A 23373-nucleotide genomic window follows, 5' to 3' on the forward strand; every position below is an offset into this window, starting at 1 on the left:
GAAGAGAGACTGGAAAATCACGATATACTGCAAGTAAGTCCTTACAGCTAGTACAGATTCTTGATTTCTCGGCTTATGTAGAAGACGGACGGATTAAAGTCCAACTACGGAAGCTTCCCGGACATACTCTAGAACAAGACCAGCTACAGACGCCACATTGGCTTTTCAATCCCTCCAACTATAAGCTGTTCCTGCCGCAGATGGCGCACAGCTTCGCATAACCTCTATTTAGGCTCTCTTACGACTTATATTTAGGGGCAACTGCACACGTGTTGAATTGACACACAATAATATTGTAGTGTTCGATCAGAGCACTGCAATAACCATAACATCTCAGTGATAATATTTCAATAGATTATAACCTACTACTGTTTATAGTAAATACATATCAACACCTCAAGATTATTAAGAAATATAAGTATCATTTGTAATTTCACCAAGATTTATAATCCCCATTGGAAATAAAGTAAAATAAATGAATTTAACAGTAATAATAGAGACCTGTGTTAATTATTGAATCGATGCATTAACCCTTTACGTGCCCGGTAATCCCATACAACATCTAGTGGGTTTTTTTGTTCTAAGTTGATTTTTGCACGTTTGGCTGACGAGTCAGATTGTGGAATTATTTTCCGAACAGACGTATTGTGAATATTTTTTATATAAGGTACATTAATTAAACTTAAAAACTTTTATTTCGATTCCCTTAAAATTGTGATATAATGTTTCTACTTAACGTTTTAGAAGTAGTAATAGATATTATAATTTATAAATCATTAAGAAATCTTAAGTTATTATTGAAGAATGTTACATAAAAATAATTATCTTTATTTTAAATTATAAAATTTTTTAAAAAATGAAATCATTTAAATATCGATAGGTATTTCTTTAAAAAAAATTTTACTGAAGATTTTATTTTGTTTTTTTTTATAACATAAACAGATAAGAATTTGTACTACAAACCAAGAAGTGCACATTTTTTAAAGAAAGTGTATTGTACTCTCATAAACTATAATTGCTATTTCAAAACGGATTAAAAATTAAAGTTTTTGAACACTTCAAAATATGTAAACGCGATTCTATTAATTGAATTTTATATTTTATTAAACTTTTTAATTATTAAGCAATTTAATCCCCCGAACAGTTCAGAAAAATAATATTCTAATCATGCCATATATGAATTTCCTTCCTTAACAAATTAACTTACACGTAATTATAATATAAATTGTTCATGATAAAATGATAACGTGATTTAATTAAATGAATGCGATGTACACTATTTATATGATATTACTATTGTAATTTTCTTCTTTTATGAATATTAATTTCACTTTCATTGTTACTAGAAATATACTAAAATTATGCCTAGTTAAATTATTTTAAATTTAATTTCATGAAGCTGATACAAGAAAAAGTCAATGTCACAAAACATTTAATCTCAATCAAATTATCTTGGAGGGTGACTGAATTCAATGTATGTATCTATCATAAAATCATACTATTCAATCTTAAAGATGTAATGATTCAATACACCAAAACGTTTTTAAAAAAATTCAAAATTAATTCTTTGTATATTTAATATACGATATAAAAGGAACATTTGTTTGAATGTATAATATATTTTTATGAGACTAATATTTTACAATTATACACGATTTATATAGACATATTTATATATTAGATTTTTTATTAAAATAGATGTAATCATAAGTTTAATGAATATTAAATTATACTTTGAAGATTTTATATATATGAATTTTAAATAAATAATTATAATTAGAAAATAATTGTATGAAAGATTTTAATAATAAATTAATTATTTATTCTGATATCGATATTAATTTGTAATGTTGACAATTTAAAGATATTCACAGAAAAATCATTTTTTCTATCAAAATATTCTTTTAGCGCAGATACTTTGTCAATAAACTTCTGATTTAGAAAGTCAAACAAACATTATAGTTCCTATAAAATAAAATTTATAGGAAAAGTTATAAATTGGTGTATCAAAAATATTAAATTTAAATTCTGAAATATTATTGTTATATATTTCGTAATATATTATAATAAAATTTCTGTTAATATGTATGTGCCTGGGATCAGACTAAAAACCTTCCTTTGATGTTGGCTGGAGGTGTTGCTGGCAAATGAAACGGGCTATGCAATAATTCAATACTACACGCAATGGTTCTTGTCTTTCCTTTTATTAAATATAATAATTTAATAAATAGTTAATGATCATAAAGTGTATGAATGAAGGTGTGAGTGAATAATTTGGGGAAGTTTCTTCAATAGTGTTACGTGCTGAGGAGAGTGTGTATCCTCTCCGTGGTGCGAGGAGTCGATGCAGTCGTAGTATGCGTGAGCTGCCGCTGTCGTACCGAAGTCGTCTAAGTGAAACCGGGTCATTGCTGCTTTAATGTAGGTGCGTAAGGGCTGCCTCTGTCGTATCGAAGCTTTCTAAAGGGGACCGGTTTCCTGCTGCCGTCGGCGTGATCCGTTAACGTGTGTAGTATGATTTCGATATTTTCACTCTTAATTTATATTAGCACTAGCGCGTTATTAGTTTAAGTTTAGTTAACGGATTTTGATAATGTGGCGTCACTATTAGCTTATTAAATTGCTTACTAGTTGAGCATTGGGTATGTGTATTGCTACAGTGAGTGATGACTGTAGAGAAAAGCTTGAAGATTCAATAGTGCGCCCATTATAATGACTGCGTAATTGTTACTAGACTAGAGTGAGACAAAGACTGACTGCTGCGCGTGAAGCACAGCCCTTAAATATTATCGCGCTAGTCCTTAAGCACCGGTGTTTGTTGCTATGACGATATTGGTCGTGACGTCAATAGGGCATAGCCTGGAAGGTTCGTTGGCTATTGTTTTTTTTAAACAACTGAATCGCGCGCTTATACCTCTCCCACTTTTGTATTCCGCTTTTCAACTTTTCAATCCGTAATAGCATGATTAAATGATAAATAATATAAAAAACATGACTAAATAATAATAAAAATATTAAAATCTTTCTATATAGTATTCAGAATAGAAAAATTATAATGAAAATTTTTAGATTGAAAATTTGGAAGGAAACGTAAACGATCGAATAATATCGTGTAATGTTAAAGATAAGAATTTGAGGCATTAGATAATACTATGCGATTTTAAATCGCATGAAAAGTTTGTTAAACATTAAATATAAGAATTTTTTTTTCTTTTTCAGTTTTTCTGTTGACCTTAACTCAATACATACTCTACACACAATTTACTACTTTATTATCATCTAATGCCTTATTTAGTAATAAATTTATCTACTTGAAACTTGCTATTACTACTAATTTCATTATCACACTAATATCACATTGAGAAAATGTATGCTTTAAAATAATGATTGGGATAGTTAGATTGGGATGGTGGGATGGCTACTGGTGGTATAAAATAACTATCGCCGTGTATTAATATATTTTACTTTAATTTGCATAAAATACTTAAACAAAATATTTCACATTAATAAATACACAAATCTTTATGTTCGGGATTGAAGCAGTTAAAAGACAATTTATTTTATTATTTATTTCTACTTTTTCATTGTAGAAATTTAACATTTTTTACATTTGAAAGAAAAATAAAGTTTATTCTTATTATATCTCAAATTAAATTAAATAGTACCACAATTTATTTTTAAGTATCTTTTTATATATAAGATATCAGATATTTATCGAATTTATTGATTACTGCTCATGATTGGAGCACTTTACAAGAAATTTAATTTTCCGAAATTTGTAATCGTTATAGCTCGCAAGATCGTAAACATTGACTCCGAAATTTCTCGATGGTTTTAAAGCCTTTACTTGCGAACGTCCTGTAATGTTTATCTAGTCTCCGAATAGCAACTTGGGTAGAATTCTTGAACGGTCTCAAGCTTGTGTCCATATAATTCATGAACGATCTAGAACTTAGTTTCTGAAGTCATCAAGACTTTCGACATAGCAACATCTATGCATTGTTGCCAGAGAAGTAAGCTGTCGCGCGGACAGTTAAGGGAAGCACGTGACGAATCACTCTTTCTTAGTGAAACTCTCTTAGTGAAGCCTCTCTTCTTAGTGAACTCTTAGAAGAATTTATAACCATTTAAGTACGCCATAGTTAAGCAGTCAAGAGTGCTGATCGCATTACAAGGATAAACATTAATTAAGAAGCGCACCACCAATGCACTCATTACAAAATTAGTTTCAGAGGAATCGCGCAAACTGCAAGGTGCTACTATTACCATCCGGACAAGGCTCTGTGCCTTCTACAAGGAGCTCACTGAGGTATTAATTCAATATATTATCATCAAGAGAAGACTCTTACCTAAATAAAGCACCATACGTGGCTCTATACAAGTGTTAAGGACTTACACCCTTGTGCTTCTTAGTGTAGCAATTCCACCAAGCACACTACAACAAGAGGACCTAGAGATCTAGAACCTCCAATCGGATGATAGTTAATATCGCTGTTGAACTAATGAATAATGAAAATTAACTACAAATGAATGAAGCTTGAATAGCAAAGAGCGAAGAACGAAGAGTGACATATACTGTACAAAATGTATTCGCCGTTCCGGCTTGTTTTACCAAGGCCGGTTTGAAGGATACAAATTGATGCCGTTGACAACTAAGGGACCACGGGTGTTGTGTGGTAGCGATGAAAGGTCACAAGTGGAAGGGATGTTATAATAATACAATATAAATATGGCTGATGTATATGCTATTTATTCTGTTATTTATTGATGACAAGGTTGACTAGTATTACTATTATTAATTATTGAAATAATTCTTGGTTGAAAGTGATGCATTTGCGGTGGCAAAACGTATACTCATCTATGCAGCTCGATTGCTTGAGTATACAAGTAGAATGGTGCGAAGATTTGTTCGTCGATACTAGCGCTGTTTGAATGAGCACGTGTATAGTTGAGGTTATGGATGCAGCGTAATGATTGAGTTTTACCGCAGAGTGGCGCGAAGCTTGATTCGTCGACACTCGCGCTGTTGCTTAATTTCATAAGCGTCCGAACTTGAACTAAGGCGAAGGTTGCCGAAAAGACGCTCTTTTTGCGGGCGCGAACTTAACGACACGTACTAGAATCTATTCCGCACTGTTGCTCTGGGGAGAGCTTCTTCGCCCTTATTTGCTTGTCGATGTAATAATCTCTGGTTTTCAGAATATGTAATTATAGTAATAATTATTACTTATGAAGACTGCTGGTATATTTGAAATGGGGACCTCCTTGTTCTTTTCTTCAAGGAGGCTTGTCACTGGACACTTGTCGTTGGAATGTGTCGCCCGCCAATAGGACTTGTAACGATAGCTGTGGTGAATTACGTTAATAGGAAACTGCCAGCGTCTTCGGACTCCGATAAGGGAATGTGTCTCCCGCCAATAGGACTTGTAACGATAGTTGTCTTGAACTACGCTAATAGAAGACTTTCCACTTATTAATTGAACTGTATTGAGAGTTATATTGAGAGTGATGAGTATTGAAAAATGCGCCTCTTACATACATTTGTTGACCATGAATTTCACTTGAACCCCTTCCCGTATTCTTCGTCCAATCAGAGACTCCTCTCTTACAGAGCGCGGACATCGCCTCTTGTGGCTTGGTCTTCCTGGCAAGAAGAGCTCTCGTTGCTACTGACGCAATCTGGCGATAGCATGACAATTTGTAGACAGCGAGAGGGGGGTAGGTAGGCCCTCGTAGATCCGCTCGCAATAATGCTTTAAGTAATTACCGAGCGGAACGAATTCGTACAGATGCCTAACTGACTCGATTTTACCGTGTTTATTGTATTGTTTTTCCAGATGTTTTATGACACTATTGCTAGATAGTTGCTAAAGTTTTTAAATCTAAACACAATCTTTACGATGTTATTTTGCATTGAAAAAAGGTCTCGCAATCTCGAACATATACCATAGGATATAGAAAACAGAAATACCATTTAAACAGTGTTTTAGATTTTTATAAAAGTTCGAATAGATTAATAAAATGAGATTAAGTCCTTAAGGAGTGACAAAAATCTGCCAGACTGTGAGCATGTACTTTAAATCATTCTTTATTTTATTATTAAATAATAAATATATTTTATCGTACCATTTATCAGTACAACAGAGGTGGTGAGCTTCTTATTTAATATTTACTCTTGTAATGCAATCAGCACTCTTGACTGCTTAACTATAGCGTACTTTAAGGGTTATAAATTATTATGGCTTCACTGAAAGAGTTTCACTAAGAAAGAGTGATTCGTCGCGTGCTTCCCTTAAGTATTCGCGCGATAGCTTACTTCTCTGGCAACAATGCATAGGTGTTGCTATGTCGAAAGTCTTGATGACGTCAGAAACTAAGCTCTAGAAATTTTGAGGATTCCAGAAAGTCAAGCTTTAGAATATTCGAGAATTTCCAATAGACGCTGCTACACGGAAATATTGTAGGACACTCGAAAAAAGGCGTAGAATATTCAAGAATTCGCAGAATCAACGTTTACAAACATAAGCACCGGAAGACTTGTTCTTTTCCCATTTTAAAGTTCTTGGAAATTGCTCCAATCCCGAACACATACCAATAATATTTTTTGCTTGCATTAAACTTATTTTTTAATATTTAACAGTAACAATATAATTGTTCTAATATAATTCTAATATATGCACTATTTTATTTAGTACGTAATCCAAGTTAAAGATTATTACATCGTAAAAACGCATTTAATTTATAAATGAAGATTTACAAAATGTTATAATAAATATTAATAATAGTCATATCTCAATTCATGAACAATTTTAATTTCATTATATTTGCTTTTATATAATATAAACTATTACATTTCAATTTTATAATTGATAATTACATGTAAATAATTGTATAATGGTAAAGTTGAAAGGATTTATTAAAGTTTTAATTAAATTTTGTATTCATAATTTATTCAAATTTATCTTAAAATTATAATTTTATTTATCTATTGATGTATTTGATTCAAATAGAAATGAAATTATTTTATTTAAATATATTTATTAGTTCTATGTATTTTTTTAATTTTTTTAATTAAAGGTTGTTCTTATTAAGAAACAATGATTTCAGTTCGCCATTTCAGGTCAAAAATTAAAATTTGTGTATGTTTTAATACTGTACTTATCGCATTAACACTTAAAAAATTACTACATGTATGTAGAAATTCATTCATAAACTTTCAACTTTTAATAAAAATATTATACTTTGATACACCAATAATTATGTAAAGATAATATAAATGTGAATTTATTTTATAATATGTAAATATACCTCTTTACATAAATATAATTTTTAAACTGCAAACTCTTAATTTTCTTTGAAAAATAAGAGTAATTTTAGAATTATCACGTAATACTTTATGCAGTTATTATTTAAAATATAATTATACACAGTTGATATTTTCTAACAAAATTATTTATTACCATTATTAGTATTAAAAATGTTTTTAATAATAGTGTTAAAGAATTTTAATCTGGAATTGTAACAATCGTTTATTACATTTTTGTAAAACTTTTTATTTGTTTTTTAATGTTTAAAATAAATGCAGTCAATAGTGTTAAATTAAATTGACGTATATGGATTGTTTGAAAAATTTAAAAAATGTAATACCTGTATAAAATATAAAAATGCTTTAGTGCACTAGATCTTTGATTTGAGTCAAAATTAAATGAAATACTTTAAATATAATATAAATTTTTTTATTTTAGTATGATCACACTTTCTAATAATATTAATATCTTATCTCAGCAATATTACATTTAATTAAATATTTCTTTCTTATATGGTAGTAAGCTTTGTACGAATATTTTATCAATTATTACAGTTTATCTGTAAAATATTAAATTATAAATTTTTCAGTTTTAAAATATTTTTCTATTACATCTTATTAATAAAAATATAACTGCACTGTTTTTCTATGAATTTAATTCAAGTGATTAAATTATATCAACAATGTTTTAATAAACGTCATCTTAAAACTATTGTTTAATTAAAACACTAAACTTTTATTATTATATACTATTACTATTTAAGTAGTTTTTACAGCATTGTAGGTGTTCTTTATTATGGTGAGAATTGTTGAATGTAGTGACTAGGCAGCTGATTATCAAGTCGAAAAATCGTCTGGGAATGCAAGCATTGTTAGGTAATAATTTCGGGTCTTATTTTATAGTCACGTATCGTGTGAGTCGCGCTTAAATTACATTGGACATTAGTTGGCTCGCGGAGCTTCGACGCTTATGATAATGCTCCAACATTATCAAGCGAGCTTCGGCTCGCGACTGATTAGACGCTTGTCTCGACTTGGGAATTGATTGAGTGATATTCGGCTTGTGCTGGTGGTGGGGATTATTACTAATCTGTCGCCCTCTTTGTGGTTTTATCAGAACCAATTTATTGTGGTATAACCGGTACTGTCTCGTAGTACTAAATAGATATGGGCCGGGTCGCGGTCCCGAGAATTAGGCGAGGATTTGCGACAATGTAAATAATATTGATAGCTGGCCAGCAGTAATAACATTTGAAGAGTAATAATAATAATATACCTTGCAGGGATTCCTTCAGACGAGTTCGACTTTCACAGATTTTACTGACACTAGTTTCACTTGAGTAATTCAACAAGACTGGTTTCTTCTCCGTTCGTTGCTTCTTAAATACGATTGCGTACATTTAGTGTTATGAATTCTCTGGAAGCAAACTTTGACAACTTCGAGAAGCTTCCTTTGTTGCTATGCGATCAAAGTGCGCGGCTAAATTTCCAGTGAATTTTTGTAACGTATAATTTGAATATTGCGCCTTAACCTAAATGTGATTTATCCGAATCGTATTTTAACAAACAATAAATTCTTATTTTTTGTTGGGTGGTTCAATCCTGAACAAATAGTGTACCATGAATCCGATTATCAGTTAATACAATATCGATTTATTTACATTTATAACAACCAATAATTAATTACCTTTAATTTACTTTAATTTATTAATTAACCTTTAGTTTAATTTAAGCTTACGTACCTAAAATTCTAATTTTGTATATCTTAAAATACAATTAGTCTTAAAAATATAAATAAATTTCTAATAAACATAAAGTAAAAGATAGAAATAATAGAAAGCATATGAACAAGCAAGCTGAAATAGTAGAATTCATAAATCAGTTTGATTTCGAATCTGCACAACAAATTTTTTTTATTAATTTAATAATCGGCTAAAAATTTTGGCGACTAAATATATGGCAATAAGTTTTATCCTAATAAATTTAATAAATGAAAAGTGTGAGAAACGTATTTTATATTCATATGTTTTATATTACATTGTGAATGAATAAATAGCCACTAACTGATTAAATAAATAGAATCTTTAAATTGCAAAAACGTAATTTAGTCAAGGTATAGATTTAACTTTTTATATCTATAATTAGATTCCTAAACATTAAAAACAAAATTCAATATTTATATCAATCTTGAAAATTTCTGTGAAGTAAATAAAGGAACAACCAATAATAATTTGTGTTGAGATAAATTTAGTAGGACATTTATCAAATCTTCGATTATTAGGTATTTAAAATAAATTTTTTTTTTTAATTAATAAATGAACTTTGGATCAAATATTGATATGATATTTACAAAAATTATATAGATAATAATTGTCTTATAATCATTGTACTTTTAAGGTCACTTGCATAAAATTTTGTTCTAATAAATTTATATTATTGTGTATACAAATATTTAATACTCACTTTTACATATTTAAATTATAAAGTATTTGGTATATATTTTAAGAAATAATATGTATCATATATAGAACTATCTTTTACAAAATAAACAAAATTTATTAATATAATTTATGCAAAGTTCAGCACTACTTGAGAAATAGATTAAATATACTGTAAATATATTTATTATTTACTTATAATAATGGAAGTTAAAACAAAATTATACTATAAGCAGAAAGAATATGTATTTTAAGAATATCAAAAAAATTCAATCTGTAACAGATTATATAACATAACAAAAACATTTTTAATAATTGACAGAATATTTAAATTAAATTAGCAGTTATAATATCTTTAAAGATCTTTTAAAATATATTTATAACATATTTTTATTAATGTTTTCGATAAATATTAACAAGACAAAGAAAAAGTAGTAGTAAACAAAATCGAGTAATGAATACTTTCTATAATGTAATTTACGAATTTATATAATAAAATTTGTCTAGTATAAGAAAACACCTATATCATATTATACTGACTAATTATTTCAGAATTTATTCAAATATTTAATAATAAAAGTATTCCAACAGTTACGTCTCAAATTGTTTTATTAGGAAATGTTATATTGTTGACTATTTATAGATATACAATATCATACACTATAAAATGATATAGCCATTTTTATAAATTTTGTATATTTTTATAGTACACATTTAATTAACAATGTATTAATTGATTTACAAATGATTTACGTAATGTAAAAAGTCTTAAATTGGAATATTGATAAACAATTAACTTTTTAAATAAGTTAATAATAAGTATTTAATACATACTATTTAAAATCAAATTTATAATTTAAGAAATATTAAATTTGTATGTATTATATTCAAGTAATTTTGTAACGTAATATGTATTAAGTTATTCTATAAATGAATTTTTTTTTTTTTAATTTAAGAAACCTTTTTTATAGATGAATATTTGCAGTTTAAATGTTACTCAAATAAAGACTTGTATATGTCTTAAGATATATAAGTAAATTGTTTAATAAAATGATATAATTAAATTCAATTGTTCATCAGAGCAGATAAAATTTTTTATGCATAATTAAATATTTTAAATTATATATATATATCAATGTTTTATTTGATTCTATTGTAATCTCGAGTAAGAAATTTTTTCCTAATATCTTAATATATTTTTTAAATGTTAAGAGTTAATTACATATAATAGATATTATTTCTATGCTTTTTAGAAAAAAAAGTCATACCTAAAACATAAACTAGTATATTTGAAATTTTCTTTTCAAATATTACGTTTTTTCTTAATTATTTTATTTTAAACAATAAAGTATAAAACTTGCATGAAAAAATTAGTGTTTGAAAAAATATTTCTTGATTTGAATTTAAACTTTGTAACCACGACGTTCAACATTTCTTATCGAATTGGCCAAGCAAAAGGAGAAGATAATACCAATCAACTGTAACAAAAATATTTTAAATATAACCAAAAATCATTTGAAATTCATAAAAATATATATTCAAAAGCAACAAAAAATTATGTATTCTCAATATGTATATTTTATTACACATCACTAATCAGCTAAATAAGTATTATTTTATAAAATGTTTTTGTAACTCTTCAACATTTTCTTGTTCTTATAGAATATTTATAATAAATATTTAAAAGTAAATATTATACATGATGAAATTAATTTGTAAATCTGTTAATAAATAATATAGAAGTCTTTATATTAATTGTTTATATATATTTTCTTTATTATAAGAAAATTACATGTTTTTGTAGTAATTAGATGAAAAAAATTAAAAATTTAATTTATTAATTAAATTAATATGATTGAATGTTATTTTTACATTTAAATATTTATTCTATAATACAAAATATCTATTCGTACTTTTTCAAAATTAAAAGATGAATTTACTTTTTAAGAACTCAAATATTACATAAATATTAAAATCAATCGAATTCAGTTAATAATAAAAGAATCATTATTTTATGTTTTATTGAAAATCAAAATGCAACATTTTATTTAATATAAATTTAATGAGCCTCCTTAATATTTAATTATTTTTTCAATAATTTATTATATATATATTATTTATAATTTTTACAATTATAAACAAATTCAACAAATTCAAAGTAAATTAAAATAGTTAAATATTTATAGCCAAAAACCATTTTTTTAAACTTATCCAAAAGCATAATGTACACAACTAAAGGTGGTCAAAGAGTAACCTTGATTTTGTATGTACATTAATATTTTAATGCAAATTTCTATAATGCACAGTCTTATAAAATTGTTATTTAAATCCTTTTACAATAAGTACTTAATAAAGCTATTGATTAAAATTTTATCAAATTAATTCAATTTTTTGTTTAATGAACTTTTATAACATATTATTTTGAAGTTAGTTTTCTTTTAATATATTTATCGTTATTACATGCAATAAGATTCATAAAAATTATACATACCTCAATAACAGCAATACCAAGAGCTAAGCCACATAAAGCACTACCATAATATATAATAAAAGAATACAAGATTTTTCCACATCCTTCTACCTTTGATGCTTCAGAGGTATGACAAAACTGATTTTCTTGCTTATTACAACAACTGCCTGGAATAATACCTTGAGTATTTTTTTGATCATTTAAGTAATCATTATAAGAGTTGTATCCACAGCATTGGAACTAAAATATGAAATTTTTATTTACACAACAATAAAATTATATTTAAAACAAATTATGTAATATTTATAAGTTTTTAATACTATTAAAAATATACAAAATCTGAAATAAATAAATTAAAGTAACAAATTATTAGAAGTAATTAATTTATATATTCATAAAAATTATGCTAATATATACTAAAAATTATTTATTTTACAACTGTAAGTATAAATCTATGTTTAAATCATTTCAGGTCAAATTAATAAGTATGATTGTCTCTAAAATAAAAATCAAATATTATTATAAATTAGAAGCTTGAATTTTGATAAATCTATGTCTTATATTTTATTAGATTGTTAAATAAAATTTTTATAATCAATAATATATATTTTTAATTACATAAAAATTACATGATAAAATATATTGTTTAGATAAATTCATAAAAAGCTTAACATTACGAAAAAAAAACTTTTTGCGTATAATGAAAGTAATTTTTATCCTAAATTTACTATTACAGAATCTAAACAGGTTAATTTAGTTAATCCAAATTCAAGAAAAAATTAAATCAGTTTTTATGATTTGCAATAATCGAATTCAATTACTTTCTTACAAAAATCTCAAATACATGCTTAGATATAATATATAATAAAATTATAATCTTTCTAGTCTTACATTTTCAATGAGCCAAAGACAATGAAAACATTTTTTCACAAAAATGTGCAGGAAATTATTGATAAATTAAAATAGCATAATCTCTGTTATATTGAACTTGTGGAAACTATTTAATCATGTTAAATTAATTTAAAGTGATTAGAAAACTGGATACTGGAATTTTGTGCACTCTAAGCTTTGCATATTTTATGTAATTTTTATAAGTCAAAATGTAATTTGTAGAAGTAATTATGTAGATTCTTATTTTAAAAGTAAATAATTTGGATAAATTATGGTTAACAACGAAAATACTATTGGATTAAATTATAAAACTGCACATGTATTCTGAATTATTAAAATCTTTAATTATTTTTTTAATTTTAATTAGTTTTTCTTTGAAATAGATAACTCAATAGCTGGCGAACTTTATACCTTAAAATTTAAATAAACAATATTTTAACAGTATTTATTTTTATTTATTCACACTTGTACTTGCTTAAATCTTTTCTCCCCAGTTTCTTAAGTTAATATCGGAAAATTCTGGACTCGTAGCACGGTATCTAATGAAAAACCATTTCAAATTAAACATAAATACTTAATTTTTTCTTTTTATATAAATAACGAAAATTTAAAATTTTTCATTCGATCTGCGTATAAAAGTACTGATCAATTATTATTAAAAAACCTAGATTAAGTTAGTTTGACACGAGAGAGTAAATATTACTCATAATGTTATAGTAGGGTGAAATTTATGATATTAAGCTGAAAGATATATAATTTTCATATAATTGTTATTAATGTTACCACCGACACAAGAGAGATAAGAGTCGTAATGATAAGCATATATAATAAATTACTCTAATTTAATTATATTAAAATAGTTTTCATCTAATTGATCAAATTAGTACGTGTTTATTCAGCCATTATGTTAAGTGCTACTGTTTAGAATTCCAGTCATCCGGTGGTCGAAGAATCAAGATGGTTGGATTAGGTTAAGTCCATCAGTTTACTGGTGGGAAAAAGTGTGGTTAAGTTGAAAGGGTAATGCTTCAATTCAGTATTAAACGTATTTGCTTTTCGTGCTGTTTATCGCATTTAATTTTACAACTACACTATATTGATGATATTGAGATATATTGAGATATTGAGGACTACATTGATGATGAGAATCGTTGAGATCTTGCCGTTCCTTGGTGGGTTCCACGTGGTAGTAGCATGCACTATATGTTGAGGTAGGAGGTCGTAAGTCTCCGGATCTTTAGTGTGCTTAGTGATGGGTCACTACACTGAGAAGTGAGAGGTCATAAATCTCTGGACACCTCTTAGTGTAGTGCCACGTGGTGGTGTCTTGATTGCTAATCTCCTTTTGATATCTTGTAGAAGGATGTGGTATGGAAGGGTGAAGAAATAGTTGATACCTCAATGTGACACTTCTTGAATGTGAGTGCTTTGGTACTGAGTGCTATGGTACGTCTTGATACTCATAACCTGCAACCGGCTTATGCGCTTGGGCTCGAAAATTTGTAAATTGAAAGAATGCCCTCGCACGATGCTTGAGGATTAACTTGGTGTATCTGCGTGGTGACTCTGGTAATAGCCGTGAGCTTCGACGCGTGCTTCCTTTAAATATCCACGCGGCAGTTTAGTTAGCTGGCAACAATGTATAGGTGTTGCTATGCGGAAAACATTGCAGAACGTTCGAGAGTAACGCTCTAGAAGTTTCGAGAACTCCGAGAAAGTAAAGCTTTTAGAAGGTTGGAGAATTCCAACGGACATTGCTATGCGGAGACCAAATAAACATTGTAGGACGTTCGAAACTAAAGCTTTAGATTATGCATTTTAAAGCGGTAATACAACAATATTTTTATAACTGTTCGAAATTGTAAGAACCCTCCCAAGTCGCTAAGCATTTGTCAAAAACATGTCGTTCAGAGTTGTAGAAAACAAGTCATTAAAACATCTGGAATCCCACGTTATTTTACATCTGAAAAAAAGGTGTTACACGCAAAAATTGCAGTATACGATACACAACGCATGCGTTGTTGTCAAGTCTAGCTACAATGTAGCTTGGATAGTGAAATAAGAACGCTTCAGCAAGTCCCCCTCATGGTGGGGATGCAAGTAATAGGTGCTCTGTTTGGAGCCGCCAATAATGAAAGATTCGATTGGAGATGCCAAGAAAGATGCAATTCGTAAATGATCACGCGGTGGTCAAGAGAACGCTTTTAAGAAAGTTGTCGGCAAGGCGCAAATGCTTCTTCTTACAAAGAATGCCAAAGAACAGTATGAAGTAAAGAATGCCAAAAGTATGTACACATAAATAGTAAAGGCCAAGAATTAAGAGGCAAAGGCTAGTCGTATCCAACTCATAATAAGTACAAGATAAGTGCAAAATACACACTTCCAGCAGTGCCAAGAAAAGGAAAAGGGAACAGGAAACAAAAAAAGAACAAGGAAACAGTGGTGCACAGAGCACAACACAAAACAGAACCTAGAAGCTACCGCATGAAGCAAAGCCTGCAGACATCAAGAGCCCAAAATATGCAGAACTAACAAGGTAAAAGTTCCATTTCTTAATAATGATAATTATATACAATATATGCCTCACGAGGCAAAGATCTGTAGAGCGACCAAGCGCACACAATCTACAGAAGTACAAGAGGCAAGTTTAGTTACTACAAGGCAGATCTACAAGGTGCCATACACGGCAACATCTGCAGACTAAAATTAAGTGCCACTAAGAGCACATCTGCAGAACCAACCAGGTAAACAATAAGCTCATAGACAGCAACACTCAAGCTATCACCACGTGCCACTATCCGAAGAAGCGCTGAGATTTACGTTCTCAGACTTCAACGCGTACAGTTACAGTACCACGCGCACCACATAAAGAGGACCAGGAGATTTACGACCTATTACCTATGCATGTATTGCACGTTATCACCACGTGGCTGCCATAAAAGAACAGCAAGATAGCTAAGATTTCCATCATCAACTTAGAATCATTATAGTGTAGTTTAACGGGATAACAGCAATAAACACCAAGTAAAATAAATGTGTTAATTATTGAATACATGCACTATCCTTTTGACTTGCTCGCAATCCTTCCAACAACCACCCGGGAACTTACTCTAATCGTAGACATTTGATTCTTTGAGCCGGATACTCTATTATTAGACAAACTAAATATACGAAATTGAGAAAACGTACTATTATAAATTTAAAAGCATTTTACGAAATATAATTTGATTCATTTATTAAAAACAATAGTAATAATCATATTCAGATTTTGAATAAAATAATTCAATAAACTTTTAAATTTAATAGACTAGGTTTTTACTTTAATTAATATTATCACATTCTTGTTTTTCTAGACACATAAGAAGTATTCATAAAATAACCTGCTGTATTCTCAAAAACGTTATTTCAAATTGAAATTAAAAAATGTTAAATTAATATGCTTTTGGTAATATTGATTGAATAAATGGTGATTGCAAATAGTGTCTAATTATATATCTTATATAAAAAAAAAAAAGTTAATTCCTTATAAGGTCATATGAATAAATTTATATCTACATATATGATGTACCAATGTGTAGCCACATATTATTATTGTAAATAAAGCACTGCTTAAAAACGCCTTATGATGAGCCATACTCAAGACTATTTCAAATATTTGTTAATGAATTTATCTTTATATAGTTATATAAAGAAGTTATTTGAAACCAAAGTAGCTCTAATTGAAGCACACAAAGTAACTTATAGTATATTTGATAATTAAAAAATTAATAATAAATTTCATAAGCTTTAAGGTGCATGCAAATATCCAATCGAAAATTCACAACATAGTATTGAATAAAAGAAACCAGGGGACAACATTAGGGGAAAGATAAATTCTTTGTGTAAGATTATCACACAATAGACAAATGAGATTAATAAAAATTCATCTTTTTGAACAAAAGGTATGGTTCGATTTTGCTTATAATTATTAAAATAATGTAACGATGTTCAATTCAAAACCAAGATAATACAATTGCATAATCTAAAATTCAAACTAAACGACTCAATTCAACTAAATATGTCAAATTAAAATAACGTCATAACTCAAGTCATTACGGTCAAATGGATTGATCACAATGAAAACAAAATCAATGAATGTGAACTTTTACCTAGATAAAGATCCGATTTTGTCACCTGGACCTAAAGGAATCTGTTCAACCAATATTCATATTCGTCAATTACAAAAATAGAAAGCTAATAATACTTATTGAAGGCAAATAATTATCAAATCAACTGAATTTGAGTTGCAATGTGGTTTCCGCACAGAAATACAAATTATATATACAATCATTTACAGATTATTACCATTTTCAATTATTTTTAAGATAAATTTTACCTTTACAGTTTTATTATATTTGTTATTAAAATTTAAACTAATAGAAACCTATTAAAAATTTCAACTTTATTTTAAATATTTCAATAAATTATCTGAAATATTACTATGAAAACAATTATTTTTATAGTACTACATACCACAAATTGAATAGAATCCACTTTTGTCCGAATAGCTTCATTACTATTGAAGTATTGCTTTATAGATTTCTCCAAATCCTTGAAAATCTTTTCTTCAATTTTATTTCCATTTTGTATAAAGATATATGAAGCTACAGAAACTTTGATAATAAGAAGAGTCAACAGTAGTATTGCAAACTAAAAGTGTATAATTTTTCGATTGAATTTAATTTAAAATAAAAATATTAATATACAAGACAGAAATATTAATATATGAATTAATTTATGAAAACCGAATATGTAAAAAAGAAAGAAATATATTATAAAATTACAAATTTACAAAAAATATATGCATAATTTCAGATATATAAGTTACATTCATTTATAATCGAAATATGTATGTATATATAATTTTTTTTTATTTCATGCATTTTTCTATTATACAACTTAATGAAATTATAATATTTACTTTTAAATCTTTACTCTTAAATATTTTTACAACACTTACAGTAATAACCATGCAATGGCTTTCACGAATAGCTCCACAGCAACCAAAGAAAGCAATGATAAAAATCACAGCACCAATGATAATTAATACAATTGCTGGCGAAGAAATTGGTACTTCAATATTAGCTTTGATAACATAATCCATCGACATGTGAATAATCACTCCACATATAAGAATTGCCAATCCACTAAGCTATAATAAAAATTTTTTAAAGTTTATTTTTTGCATCTATGTCGAGTATGAGAGGAAGGGGGTACTTTAAAACAACTGAATTATTTTTCTTTTTTTTTCATTTTCATTCTATACCATAAGATTAACAGTAATTAATTGCTTTAATAATAAGCAAATAACTTAATACTTTGATTATTCATTATAATTTAAACATTATATATTAAGCAAATTATATTTTTTTTAGAAAAATATTTATAATTATATTTTTTAAATGTGTGCCAGATAGTACAATATAATATTTTTTTTATTCAAAGATAAATTCAATATGTTTAATGTAATTTTCTTTTGGAAATAAAATGTAATATCTGACCAATATATTTTATTGGACAGAAATACCAAAATCAGGAATTTGGTAAATTATAAATATACGAAATAACTTGAAATTCACCAAGATATATATTAACACTCTCCCATATGGAATATACAACCAATAAAAGATTTTTATTGCAAAACAAATTAAAACAATTTATTGTTGTCAGTTTTCAGTAAATTAATTAGTAATTAGTGTTTTTTTAATTTTCTTTACTTACTGTATTTCAACTTAGAATAAAATTGAAAAATACTATATTAATATTAGTTATTTTCTATTAGTTATAAATTTATATAATTTTCTTAAAGAATTTACTTCTTGGTCGTTTATAGAAAATTTTTAACATTAGTAAATAATTATTTCTAAACTAGTTATACAAATTAAACGATGAAACTAGGAGGTAACGATAATTTTATTTTTAATTTACAATATATTACAATAAATATTTATAATGTATTGTTTACTTAAGAAGATTAATAAAATTATCATTTTATTAAACTTTAACTACATTTAATAATATTTATGTAATTGCAAATGATTAAGTAAGGTGCCTTAAAAAGGTATTTGTAATGTTAATTAATATTAATAGACGAATAATAAATTGATGGAAACATTAAAATTTTATAAAATTATCTGTTATGTAATTCACATTTAAGAAATAATTTCATTTAATAATTAGAATGGGAATTGCTGAAAATAAAAATTTCAATTAAATTAATTATGTTTATTTAAAATATTACTTTTCCTTATAAAATCTTTAATATTTTGTAAATGAAAAACTTGACAAATAAGTATAAATTTTGTTTAAAATAAATATAAAAGCTTCATTTTATACATACACAAAGTCTTATTTAAATGACATAATTATGATTAATCTTCGTCTCTTGCAATAACTTTTTTATCCAAAGTAAACGTTTTGAACTTTTCTTTCAAGTAATAATTTAGAATAATAATGATTTATATATTGATTAATTATATATAAGTTTTATAATTCATTTTACAACTGAATTTAATCCCGAATATCTTGTTTTTTCTAATTATCATTTGTCTCGCGTATATTATTGCTTTATTAACTTAATTGATAGTTATTATGTTTTATAATGTTAATTTCATTTGCTACAATTATAATTTTATTTACTATTACATACCAAATCCTTGTAAAAAACATTTTAAAAAGTATTTATTTTTATTCATTATATTTAATCATTTACAATTGAGTGTGCATATACACTAATACGGTTTATTTATTCAACAAATTCGAGTTATTAAAAATGTTCTGAAAATTATAATTTCGTGAATAGATATTTTGAAATTTCTTAACTTATCTTTTTAAATTATTAATTATTAGAAAAAGTTAATATGCTTAAAACATGTTATTTTATCAACCTAATATATCTTTTACCTTCTCGTATAAATAACCTCATAATGTGTTACATTTAAAATTTCATTTAATTTTATTACATTCAAAAAGTTTTTTATAATTTATACAGACAACAACAAATTTAACTACTTACTAAACATAATTAGATTATTCTTTAAATTACTTTATACTCTTTTCAGTATTCAACAATTAAAAATATATACTTATAAATACTTTTGAAACAAATATATAAATTTTATTTTAGTACTTAATATCTAAGTTAAAGCATAAAGTTAATTATTATAAAGTATGTTATCCTAGAATTTTAAATAAATGTAATTTATGTAAATTGTTTTATGACAAATACCTTAAAAATTAATAATATATATGTAGTTTAAATGATTCCAATCAATTAATTAACATTGCATGTATATTTGAACTTCTCACATTTTAAAAGTTAGTTATTGAAAAAAAATTATACATGAAAAACATAAATATCTATAAAATTGGTTATTTATATTTTTATATTTATCTATGGTATAGTTTTCTAAAACATCGAATTAATACAGACAAATTAAGTATAAGTTAAGTATCAATTGTTCTTATTAAGTTTTTATATCTTTAATGATCCATTTCAATTACTTATTTCCATTAATTTTTCTTTATATTTTTTCCTTATTCAATTATTTTATAATTTTAAATAGTGAGGGAAAATAATATTAGTTACAAATAATTAGTTAAAATGAGTCAATTATTCTATAGAAGCTAATACTGAAAATTTTTTAAAAAAGTTTATAAATATTTGTAATTTATTTTTTTGTAAAACAACTTTAATTGAAAACGTTACGATTTAATATCAAATGTGACAAGAAACTATAGATTTAAATATAATTTGAAATCTACAATATTTGAGATCCTAAAAAATGATGAATATTTGATTATGTGGAAAAATTGAAAATCAATTATAAATGATTAAATCATGGTTATTTTTAACCAAATATTAATATATTCAAATAATTTTTGTTAATCATTAATTTCTTAACATTTAATTTATGCATAAGATTTTTAATAAGAATATATTTTTTCAAAGATCTCAAATAATGAAGATTTCAAACTTATGTTTAAATATATAGTTTCTTGTCATATTTGATATTAAATCGTAATTAAAGTACTTTTACACAAAAATAAATTATAAATTTTTATAAACTTTTTTTTTTAGAGAATTTTCATTATCATGTTCTATACAATAATTGATTAATTCTAATTAATTATTTGTAACTAATATTGTTTTCCAGCACAAGATAAAATTATAAAATAATTGTATAATGAAAAGAAAATTTGATTATGAAAAATACATATTAATACCTAGTATAAAAATTTATACTAATAATTTAAAGTTCAACTAATTTATTTATTTGTTAATATCGATTCTTGTATTATTACTAATTAATGTCAATCTTACAAGAAATAGAAAGTTGATAAATTTTATATGATTATATATATGAGTATATTTAATACATATATGTTCGTTAGAACTATAATTATAATAATAACAACAAAAATTTTGCACACTATTATGTTTTTAAATTGCATGTACATATTCTTATCAATTGCTTTAATTTGAATAATTATTTAATTATTTTGATTTAATTATTTTTATTTATTGATTTTAAAATCTCTGTATTTTATTATAAATCATCAAAAATCTGTTTTGAAAAATAAAGTAATGTTATTAAATGTGATCATTTGTAAGGTAATATACTAATATATATATATATATATATATATAGAACTAATTTCATAATAATAAATATCATAATTTTTTTTGTTTTCTAACTAATTTATTACTGAATGTGATATATCAGATAATTATATTTTATTCATATATTTAATAATAGTTTGTATATATTTTAGTGAAAGCATTCGTTCTTATTCATTTTTAACAATATTATTTGTGTTGAATTCTAAATAGCTTAAAAAATTAATGTCTTATTCTTATTAAATTTGTTTTTATAAATTATAGAAAATTACAAAGTTTGAAAGTAAATGAATTTGAACTTTTAATTTGATGATGAACTCTTGATGAATTGCAAATATGGATTGCTGTAACATGGAATATTGCATAGGACTATTGTAAATAGATTTTATACATCTATGTACTCACCGCAAAAATAAAATTAAAGATAAACAGTAGATATTTAATGCATTCCATTCCACAATTCATTTTAATTGTATTCGTTTCTTGCGTATTTGAATAAAAATGCTTGATAGTTGTATTTTTAATTTGGAATAAAAATGCGTTACGGACTTCTTGCCGATGACAATTTATTACAAAAAAGGTGAGGGCACACACAAAATAGGTTATGAAATTTGAAATCTAAAATAAAATTCATGAGATCAATGTTTAAGATAAGGCTAGTATTATTTCTCGAGATTCAATATAGGAGAATAATGACACATTCATCAAATAAAAGTTGTGAGAAGAAAAGAACAAAAAAGAATTTTTCAAATTTGAATTCTTCCTTTTAAACACTACACTTTACGATGTTTAATAATAATTTAATATAATATAGATTTTTTCTAATTTTCGTTTATATATTACAATTTTGTAAATTAAGCTTATAAATATTCATTATAATTTATCAAATTTCAGTTTGGCTTTCTAAAATGCATATTATAGTAAAGTCAGTATAATATTTAACAGTTATTTAAGAAAAAATTCTATAATTTATCTATTTTTGTCTAGACATCTCACTAAATTAAAAGAAAATATTTGTAAATTATTTTTTTTAATATATATTCTACATACGTTTAATTATTAATTTGATTATTATTATTACTTTTTAAATTATGTAATATTTATATATTTAAGGTATAATAAAAGAATACAATTTGTAGTTTTTGATACGATCAAGAATTTGTCTATTATTATTTTAAAATAATTTTTAAAAAAATATAAATTATTTTGTTTAAAAATTTCATAACTGGTATTGAATACTCAAATATGCATCAGCAATAGTTTTTTTTGTTAAAAATATAAAAAAAATATTAATTATAGAATTTGCTTTTTAGAAAATGATTATTGGCATTTCATAGTCAAATCTAATCCTGTATACATGTTGATTTTAATCAAAATATTAAAAAATTTTGACAAACAATAAAATACTCGCAAGTACATTTTTAATTCAAACATAAATTCTACAATAAATGAAAATTTCGAATTTATAATATTAAAAAATTAATTATTATAAGTATAATTGGCTTCTAATGATACAATATATAGGTATTAAAACAACTGGTTGCATTATTTAATATGAAATAATTGATTTTCATTATTAAATTCAATATTTAAAAAAACTTAAATTACA

The 23373-nt window shown here is 25.6% G+C and overlaps 1 protein-coding gene across 1 annotated transcript; it reads right to left on the reverse strand.

Moving 5' to 3' along the window:
• Positions 1-11091: 11091 nt before the first annotated feature.
• Tspan6 (tetraspanin 6) lies at positions 11092-22418 on the reverse strand. Its single transcript, XM_011504963.1, has 5 exons — positions 22170-22418; positions 18105-18296; positions 17618-17794; positions 12236-12454; positions 11092-11222 (listed from the first exon to the last, which is right to left on the reverse strand). The coding sequence occupies exons 1-5, from the start codon at positions 22227-22229 to the stop codon at positions 11148-11150; spliced, it is 723 nt and encodes a 240-aa protein (XP_011503265.1). The 5' UTR covers positions 22230-22418; the 3' UTR covers positions 11092-11147.
• Positions 22419-23373: the final 955 nt, after the last annotated feature.

Source organism: Ceratosolen solmsi, unplaced genomic scaffold (assembly GCF_000503995.2).
Source record: "Ceratosolen solmsi marchali unplaced genomic scaffold, CerSol_1.0 scaffold49, whole genome shotgun sequence".
NCBI classification, from domain to species: domain Eukaryota; kingdom Metazoa; phylum Arthropoda; class Insecta; order Hymenoptera; family Agaonidae; genus Ceratosolen; species Ceratosolen solmsi.